The following is a 10700-nucleotide window of genomic DNA, read 5'->3' on the forward strand; positions in this document are numbered from 1 at the left end:
GAAGTGATCCGCAAGCCGGTACAGATTGTAAGCCCTGCCCACTAAGCGTCAGAAATGCTTCCATGTTTTAGGCTAGGCGTAATTTGATCAGCAAGATTTTATATACATTTTGTTAAGAAAGTTTCGCTTGATCTTATTGAAATGATCCTATTTACTACAAAATTTATTCTGTCCTCAGAGCGTTTTTTTCAATCTAACGTAATCACATCGGATGCTTCTGCGATGGACACAACGGGAACTAACGTTGGACAAGCAGTGGGGGTCGATACGTCAGACGATATCGCTCCGGATAAACCGGCACCGGATCTGCGCTCACCGTGATCTTTGCACTATGCGTCCGAGACGACCGCTCACGGCGACGTCTCGCACGCAACTGTGCTCCGGTGGACCCCCGCACCTCTCCCCCACTGGCGACCTGTTACACACCGGACAGTTTAGTTCGAACTATGAGGTTTCAAATTTGAAAATCGAACATTTTGATTTGACAATAATTTATTCGCTGTACAGAATATTTTTTTTATTAGTATAGTGTATATATTTTGGCAATAGTAGATTTAGTTCTCGTGTGACTTTGTACAGACGTCACTTGTTTTGTTTGGACTAATGCTATCTAGCGCCGGAACATTATTTATCCCCGTTTACAAACTACATAAAGTTATAGATGCGACATTATAATGTTATAATGATATTGTAATATTTTTATAGATATTAAATAGAATGAACATAAAGAAGCCTTCCAATAATAATTTAGTGAATAAAAATACTGCTTATAACATTGTGTTGCTGGCCTTTAAGGCAGTTATAGAAAAGCGGTTTATGAAAATGCTTCCAAAAACTTTTCGAGTGTGATAACTGATAAGTTGTTTTCGTTTTGTTGATTAAAAATTATAATGATTAGATTAAGCTTGATAATTTTGTAAGATTTTTTAACTTATTGAGTGGTTTAAGAAAGACGAGCGTTGCTTAAGAATTTAGTTTAGTTGTTTAATTACGTAGAAGCTGCCATCTTGTATTTATTGGTCTCAATCTGAAGTAATCCAGAAACATATAAATACTCATTAAATAAGAACAAAGTTTAGTGCATTGTTAGATCTCATGATGTGTCATTTTTATTAGATATTTATTTCGGATGGGGATTAATAAAACATGATATTCTAGTGTCGACATTTGTCGAGGGACTTATAGGTGCCTTTTGTAATATTTAATAAGGTATTTAATAGGATTTGTATGTAGTTTCGTCATAAATCCATCCGTATACATAATTAATATTAGAAATATTTTGTAACCATTAAACCTCTTAGATGAGACAGCATTTTATTTGATTTATTATTTTTGTCACTTTTATAACCGAAATTAATATATGAACTGTAATATATATATGTATCCAATTTATAAATGTTTATTGGTTACAAGATACTATGTAGAGCTTTTAATTTAATTGGAATCACAATACTTTGTCATCGCATTTCCGTGGCCATACAAGACATGCTAGTCATTAGAGTTACATTGTAATTAATAATTGTACTTAAAAGAATAATTATTTACAATTATAGAAAGAACCTCTTACGTTTATTAGTAAGGGGCGTTTGTGGCCAAATTACACTTAATAAAATCGAAATATATATACACGATTTGATAGTTTTAGATATATACGTAACTCTTAACATGACACTTTTTTAATATTAATATAATTTCAAAATAATACACGCAGTGCACTGAATTTTATGAATTGTTTCCTTTATTTAATGATTCGCTATTGTAATTTTTAATTCATATTAAATGTTAGCCATGAACTAATATTTAAATTTTGCTTTAAAATTTGCTGAACTAATGCAAAAATTACTTACTTACTTTAGCATCTCATTTATTCGGAGCATTGTCTTAGTTTCCATACAACAAAAAAATATAAAAGTCAACTTTTAGGTTCCTAAAGATTATGCTAGTTTTTATATTAACCTGCAAACATTTTCGTTTATTTTAAAATTAGCAGAAACAGTATGCTTCTTAGCATATTCGGTATATTTTCTTTTACAGCTATAGATGACAATTGTATAGGCTGAAAACAATAACAATTAAAATATGATTTGTTGGTTACCTATTCAATAATCTAGAATATTAGAATTATAGGAAACTTAGCAATAACTGAAAAGCAATAAATTGTTATACTTATAGTAAATCAGCTTTAGTAAAGCTAGAATTGGATATTGAATTAGAATAAACGCATAATATTTTTTCTATAGAAAGAGGCTGGAGGAACGGAGTTCCATGTTAAAGCAGTTTGGTACAATTTATAAGTAGCTGTTCTACAGAATACTATATAGTTATTATATATTACAGCAATACTACGTTAGTTAACTAGGTGGCGAAGAATTAGTCAATTGCTAGCTATAGACATTATTATAATATAACAGGAGACCTAGAAGTGACGTCACGTACCTAACCAACTCAGAGTAGCATCGCAACGTCTCAACGTGCGTCACCGCGCCATGAAAGTTCAACATGCGCTGGAGTCGCGGTGTGACGAATTTACAAGCTCATTGGTGCCGAAAATTCTAGACTGTGATTAAATTGTTCATTCTGGACGTGTCTTATATTGAAATAGTTGTTTTGTATGATTGGCGATGATCACGGCGAGTGCTGTAATGGAAAGATAGTTATTATGTAAAGATACATGTTGTATGAAATGCATTAATTTATAACAAACTGTAATGTTTGTTAGTAAATCAGAGATATTAACTTTTTTATTGACAGTGTCGGTAGATTCGGTAGTATTTCTATTGATAGCTTTGCAATAGTGTGTGCGTGTGACAAACGCACCAGGTCATTCTAAATTAAGCATTTGTTGGACACAATAAGGCGGTGCGCTTGTCACAGCGTACATTTGTTTAAATTTTTAATTAGCACCATTATTACGATATGTAATGATAATTATTGAAAGCCTAAACATTATGTGCCTTAGATACAACAATATTGTATATTTACGATGCGTTCTATACAACGTGCTAACTAGAAATAAATGATAAACGTTATTTTCAAAGCCTGAACTTGTACCTTCATTGTTAGACTTCATTTCTGCAAAGGCTTGAGAATGTTATCACTTTTGTATCTTATTTACCTATGCTGAGTTCGGTCGGAATACCCGTTATGTAAATTGTTTGATTTCATTTCCATTTGAACACCCAATATTCGAAAGCAATGTAACCTAGACACCCGGCAGTCTGGAAGTTGATTTCGAATCCAGAGTTTAAACCTCGTCTATATTATATCTATTTTTAAGTAATGCTTTCATGCGTAGTTTCGCTGACTATCAAATATTTCTAATGTATTATATAATTTAGTACTTACCTACATTGTACCCATATTATACCCATGTATATTTTACTGATATGTATATCTTAATCTACGCAAATTCAATTAGGCTCGCTTTTATTTTGAATTAGATATCCTCTCCTCGATTCCCGCGAAGCTTCTTACTAATCTCGATTGATACTCGATGCTATACTTTCGATACCTACTTTCCTTTCTGAAAAATATATTTATGATAAATATAAAGAAACGAAAATCCGTCTTTATACGTTATCAGGTTCTCAAATAACAAACATACGTAACTAAACATTGTGTAATGATAATTAATTAAATTAACCCTTAGAAAAGTACTCCTAGTTATGAATTTTGTTATGTCAATTTTATGTGCAATTAATTTGTAGCGAATTTATGAATTATTTTTTAAGTACATTATCTGTCTTCTTATTAAGTGTCTTCTGTAAATATATTTTTGTGTGTAATTTCGATTTATTTTTGAAATAAAAAAATACGTTTGTACGTTTTGTCTTTTCCAAATTTTTTAAATTTGTGTAATCTTCTTAGGTTTTTCGTGTTTAACTTAACCTTAGAAATCAAATAACTTGTAATAATTTTATGTAACACCAAGTAAGGATAACGGAGTTATTTGGTTTTTATGTGACTAAAATAAGAATAGACTTGTAAAAATGTTATAACGTGTATTTTTAACCTATACATAGTAAGATATTTATAGAATTTTAGTCGTTTAATTATTTCGAACGACTTGTTATAAAGAAAATTGGTGCTTAAAGCTTAAAACAAATATGAGAGACACTACTGTGTCAGTGTGTATTGTCAGAGGGTTGGAGCATTTTGACATAGCATGCGTTGTTATGCTCGTGTTTTGTGCTGAATTGTTTCCTCAACTATCTGGGAAAATTAAAAATTATAGTTTTATACACTTAACATACAACTCCATTTTTGACGCACACAATATAAAATAGATGTGTTTAATTATTATTGTATATTATATTTCTTTACTTATCTCTAAACATTATTAACTTTATTTTAAGCATACAGATCGTAAGAAGTATGGTTTATTAAATTATTATTAACGCACAATATTTTAACTCGACGCTATAAATCGCAAAAAAACTAAATGTCTTAGAACGTCGTAACAAAACCACTTTGCACAAAAGAGCGCAACAATATTCCCGTTGATAAAACAATTCGGCGTAAATACGAACAGTTATAATAATGTAGGTAAACTTTGCTCAATATCGATGAAAACTGAAGTGTTACAGTTGATGCAATACAAAGAAACAAATATATCGTTGGGTTTTATTTCTTATCCTTGCTAGGTCCTGGTTTATTAGTTGAGTTTAGTAAAAACTATAACCTTCAAAATTGTGGCTTAGTTTTTAAACATCTTATTGAAAAAAGATATATTTACGTTTAAAACTTTTTGACAATTTAAATGATATTCAAAGGTGGCATGATAAAAAAGAAAAAAAGAAGACAGTTATGATGTGTGTGTGTATGATGTGAAATCAAAAAAGCGGCCAAGTCCGAGTCTGACTCGCCCATGTAATGTTCCTTAGCAGAAAGTAACATAATATAAAAGTTATATAGAAAGGAAAATGATATTAAATTATTCAAATAGAAAAGGCAATAAATCTTTGCTCAAAATCCCTAGCTCAGCGGCACTACAACAGCGCCTGTCACCTTGAGACATAAGATGTTAAGTCTCATTTGCCCAGTAATTTCAATAGCTACGGCGCCCTTCAGATCCAATCACAGTAATGCTTATACATTACTCCTTATGGCAGAAATAGGCGCCGTTGTGGTACCTATAATCTACCCAGTGGTGATTATATTATTACATACAATGCTCGTTTATCCTCCTCTTTTATTTGACAGGAAGATGATAAATGCATGCATACGACACAGCAGCTCTACGGCACGATGCCTGCGCGAATCTGACGAGTTTGTTATACCGCGCGCTATGCAAGTGTGTCTGACAGTGGCATTGTGATCCGTAGACTTTGAATATTCTAGTCTATTAGTGACACTTAATGCAGTGCCGCTCAGGATTCCTGATTCAACTTTATCAATATTTTGATTTTATGCTTAAATAATAGAATTCTGAAGGTCAATGTGAATTGCAGGAGACTCCTCTCAGCGGATACCACAAGGATCTATTCTCAAACCGGTAGTTTTTCTTATTTACATTAAAGATTTACCTTACATTTTATCAAAAAAAAAAAAACACAAAGTATCAAAGTGGAATAAACAATGCTTATAACCCATTGTTAAATACGCTATTTATAGATCCTAAAGAATTATCACGAGAAAAATTAAAGAAATAAACATTGTAACTGTAGCATCTCAATATATTCATGATAATGTTATGTATACTGCACAATTAACACTACGAACAAATATAAACTTGTTATGCCTATTACGTCACAAAAGTTAAGTCGAGTTAGTAACACTATAATAATAATAATATGCCTCTCAGTACAGTAGATACTATTAAGGATTTGGGGGTTATATTTGATAGCAAACTTACGTTTATACCGCACATAGACTCTATTGTAAGCAGGGCCTCTAAAATGCTGGGATTTGTAATTCGCAATGGCAAAGTTTTTAGGAACTACGAAGGTCCTATATAAAAGTCTGGTTGTGAGTATTTTGGAATACGGCAGTACCGTCTGGAGACCACACTACGCGTGCCATTGTCTCAGAATCGAAAGAATCCAGAAGCGTTTTCTTTATCACTTGGGTTCCTCAATTGGGAAATCTAGATCACTCGCAACATACTCTGAAAGACTTTAATATACTAGCCCTGAAACAACGTAGAGACAAATTGGATTTAATTTTCTTATACAAAAGTATTAACAACACTTATGACAACTCCTTTCTTGTGTCTATGTTTAATTTAAGAGTGCCTAGATGCCCACGTAAACCTGTGAACTTATTTGAAAAACCTTCTCGCAGAACTATTTTGGGGATCAATTCACCTGGGTCGCGATTATGCAAAATTATAAACGATTATAAATGCTTAGACCCATTCAGTGATTCGTTGCCAAGGTTTCGCAAAAATGTATTGTAAATAAATAATTAATAAGTATTATATTTGTTTAATACGTTTATCTTGTCTTGTTTGGTAGACTTTGTTAATTTCTTAATTACATTAAATCATAGAATGGTTGTTTTATTACTTATACTTATTTTATGTAACTATTTCACACATAATTTAGCATGCGGTATTCACCTTAAAAGGTAATGCATTTAGTAATAAGGGCCTTGTAAATTACCATAATTATAAATGTAATATTATAATAACCACTGGTGAATCTATATAAATAAATAAACACATTTGTTGGGCGGATCCCAGAAAATATACAAAAATTTTTGTTACGAAATTTGATGCTTGTACACATATATTTATATATAAGAGATTTTCACGTATATAGTCACTCGTCACGATATCTCTGGAACCATTAGAGCTAAAGACTTGGAATTTGGTAGGAATATTCTTTTCACCGAGTAGAGGTCAGCTAAGAACGGATTTTCCCAAATTCCATCCGCAAGAGTTTTTTTTTATTATGAACAGAACAACGTCTGTCGGGTCAGCTAGTTGTATATATAGCAATGAATCCTATTTTAGTTACCACTGCAATGACCAATGTGATGCTACACGCTTAGTATATGTCCGTAGCAGTTCTATATACAAACCGGTGGCAGACATCAAAAAGTCTTGGGTCATCTTTCACACTCAATTCACGGGGAGTGTTCTTTTATCAAATATTGCACCATAACGTTGCATTGCACATAGACCAACGTAGATGCAGTCACTCTTATGTGCCAAAGCTGTTGTGTTCCCTGAAGGCCGTAGAAGGTGTCACTTCCGTCTATCGAAGTGGGTGGTATTTTAAATTAATAATTTTGAATACAGTTAAGGAGATCCAGTGGAGTTTACCAGTGGGAGGCTACTTTGTACCAGTGGAAAGCTCCTTTGCACCGGATGCCGGCTAGATTATGGGTACCACAACGGCACATTTTTCTGCTGTGAATCAGTAAAATGTAAACATTACTGTGTTTGGGTCTGAAGGGCGCAACTGTAGTGCCGCTCAGAATTTTTGAGTTTATCAAAAATCCTGAGGGGCACTGCATTGTAATGAGTATGGCGTATCAATCACCATCAGCTGAACGTCCTGTCTCTTTTCTTATTTTCATAAAAAAAATATTTTTATATATAAGAGGGGGGAAAAGGGCAAAAGATGCAAGTGGTGGAAAATACTGAGGCAACCGTCTATAGATATTCACAATATCAGGGGTCGAGAGACGCCTTGCCAGCCGCGGCCTTTATAATGGACATGTGATCTAAACTTGAAGATCCTCTAAGTCGTATCGGTTCGGGAAAACCGGAGCCGGTAATTGATTTCACAAAGTGCCTGAGGCAAGAAGTTATAAAAAAACAACCACCGATTCGTAAAGCTGTTTTTGCGGAGAAAAATCGACAAAAAATCCAACAGTTGCTCTCTTAATATCAATAATAGCTGCACAATAAACTCTTATTTGAAGATTGTTTCGGTTTATCACTTTCCCTAAGATGCTCATCTTTTCCCCTTCGTCCCTTCTTATTTAAACAAAATTACAACCTCTCCAAACATTCGAAGTAAACAAAATCTCACTAAAAACTTTTTCATGATAATTCAGTTGTCCTGACAACTACAAACTATACGAGTAGGTACATCATGGTAGAATGTATGTTGTGTTATGTTCACGGATCGTAGAGCTTTCGTAGAGGTTAAAGTTGATTCAAATTCGAAATAATGTACAAGTAAAAAATCGACTTTTCCAAATGAATTTATTATTTTTTAGGGAAACTATGCATCTTGATTTAATTTGAATCACAAACGAATGGCGCTATGACTCTAGGTCACACGCAGTGCTCCGAAGCGAAGTTTACCCGTAAGTGGTAACTTAATAGTAGCTGTTTGGTGATCACTTCATGGTAAAATGCATAAAAGGAATTTATTTCTCTCAAAATTTGTTCCTTTAGAATTATTTTTGATGTCAGTTCACACTACCATCGCTTCGGAAAAAAATGGTGCTCTGAGAGAGAAGAAGCGGCGCAAGAAACCCTCCCAGCTGTCTTTTATTGCGCTCTTTTTAATAAAATATACAGTTATTACAAAAGTTATTGCTATAAAGTAATCATAATCTAGACCCAGGCTGTTCGATCGCTTCGATATTCAGCAAATTAACATAATATAACATATAACATAATAAACACAATATTTAACATATTTAATTATAAACTAGCTGACCCGACAGACGTTGTTCTGTATATTATAATAAATAAAATAATATTTTTATATGAATTTGTCAATAATATATCATAACATCAACAATTACTTCGTAAAATATGCACCCTGCTGTCGTAATGAAATTGTTTCACATCAGAACTGTCAAACCGTGCGTCAATAAATTATCTCATAGAAATTATGTATGGACACATCAAAGGAAAAACAAATATGTTGTTTTTATCTTTTAAACCTTTTAAACCTTCTCTGGACTTCCACAAATAATTCAAGACCAAAATTAGCCAAATCGGTACAGCCGTTCTCGAGTTTTAGCGAGCCTAACGAACAGCAATTGATTTTTATATATATAGATAGATAACGCCTGAACAGCGACTGGGATTTATTATAAAAGTGCATACATTTACCCTTAAAGCTATTATGTATCTTATGAAGCCTACTAGAACTAGTTATAAGCAATCCCTTATTTCTTGTGGTATAATTCACTCCACAGATCCGATCAAGCGATAACAACATATACAGGACTGATATTGAAACAATGATAACGAAATCGCACTAAGGCAGCCTCGACTCCTTAAGGCGACACTAAATGCAAGCGACCTTGAGCGATATGAGTTCACGGCTGCCGGCTCGCTGTCTATGTAACAAAGCCAATATTTTCAAAATTCTTGCGTGGAAAACAGTTTATATGCTTACAATCCTCGTTATTCACTACTAATCTGAATAAATGAACCTACACAAGAAAGTACAAGCTATAAGAATAACTTTTCTGAGAGTAGTACTAAAAAAATGCGTCACGCCATGCCAAAAACTTGTTTAACTTCAAAGAAATGTGGTAGTTCAAAAAGGCTCGGCAGTGTTAACTATAACCAACAGCAAGCATTAGCAACCTACAAATAAGACTTAAGGATATGTGTAACAGGATTAAGTAGTGTTCATAGCTCCAAATGCTATACTTTCACCACAAAACTTGTCTAAAAACACCATGTTTGCGTGTTTTCTGCTTACTCTTTGCCTTAACCAATCCGTACCATTACTGCTCCATGATAACACAAGACCTTACATAGCTCAAGAAACTCTCCGACATAATAGCCGACAAAATTTATTGAAGTAGGCGTTACTTTGCGGAAATCCATAATAATCCAAATGTTTTGAGTTTTAATTCTTTAGTGTTAATTCCGCCAATATTTGTCTTTTAAACAATTCGACACGTGCTTCGCCCTCGTATAGAGATACGAGGCATCCTCAGGACATGTTGACTCGCCAAAAGCTGGCCATTCCGCCAATATTTGTCTTTTAAACAATTCGACACGTGCTTCGCCCTCGTATACGAGGCATTCTCAGGACATGTTGACTCGCCAAAAGCAGGCCATTCCGCCAATATTAGTATTTTAAACAATTCGACACGTGCTTCGCCCTCGTATACAGATACGAGGACTTAAAAGACAAATATTGGCGGAATTAACACTAAAGAAAACTCAAAACTTTTGGATAATAGCCGACTTTAACTTTTTTCACGTTTTGGATTTTTTTTTACTTGGTAATAAATTTTTTCCAGGAGCAACATACCTACCTTATAAATTTTATTGACTGCAGGTGAGATGGTAGAAATGCTTAGATTACGACGGTACTCCAATGAAAAAAAATATCTTAGATCATTTATTCGTCTGGATAGACTATGACAGCTGTGAAATCGTCGAAATAATTGAATTCAGAACCTCTATTTTGAGCAATTCACACACACTAACACAAAATGTCATACAAATCGCGAGTGTAAGACGTAGCTTGTGACGCACACTAGACAAATATTACTGGCCTGTTTTTATCGGTTGTCTAACAGCAAGAGACTCTATCTAGACGTATAAATTATATAAATAAAATATATAAATTTAACTTAAAAAAAAGTTTTACATTTTTCAGTACAATATGTAATGATTTCCAACACTGATTTTCAGTAGTTAACTACCAAGTCGACCTGTTGACAGCAGCTGTAGACAACACGGTTCCTTTTGTTATAGGTCTTAAAAGTGACCATCCAAAAATGATAAGAAAAAGAAAGATTGAATTGGAAAGCGAGTTTAAAAA

At 33.4% G+C, this 10700-nt stretch overlaps 1 protein-coding gene across 14 annotated transcripts in view; it reads left to right on the forward strand.

Moving 5' to 3' along the window:
* The window catches only part of LOC126970147 (nuclear factor 1 B-type), a 92659-nt gene extending 88046 nt beyond the window's left edge, over positions 1 to 4613 (forward strand). For all 14 annotated transcript variants that reach the window (XM_050815898.1, XM_050815901.1, XM_050815897.1 and 11 more), the window contains one exon: positions 179 to 4613. In XM_050815898.1, coding sequence (XP_050671855.1) covers positions 179 to 321 — 143 coding nt within the window. In that variant the 3' untranslated portion in view covers positions 322 to 4613. The remainder of the gene's footprint in view (positions 1 to 178) is intronic.
* Positions 4614 to 10700: the final 6087 nt, after the last annotated feature.

Source organism: Leptidea sinapis, chromosome 20 (assembly GCF_905404315.1).
Source record: "Leptidea sinapis chromosome 20, ilLepSina1.1, whole genome shotgun sequence".
Classification (NCBI taxonomy): domain Eukaryota; kingdom Metazoa; phylum Arthropoda; class Insecta; order Lepidoptera; family Pieridae; genus Leptidea; species Leptidea sinapis.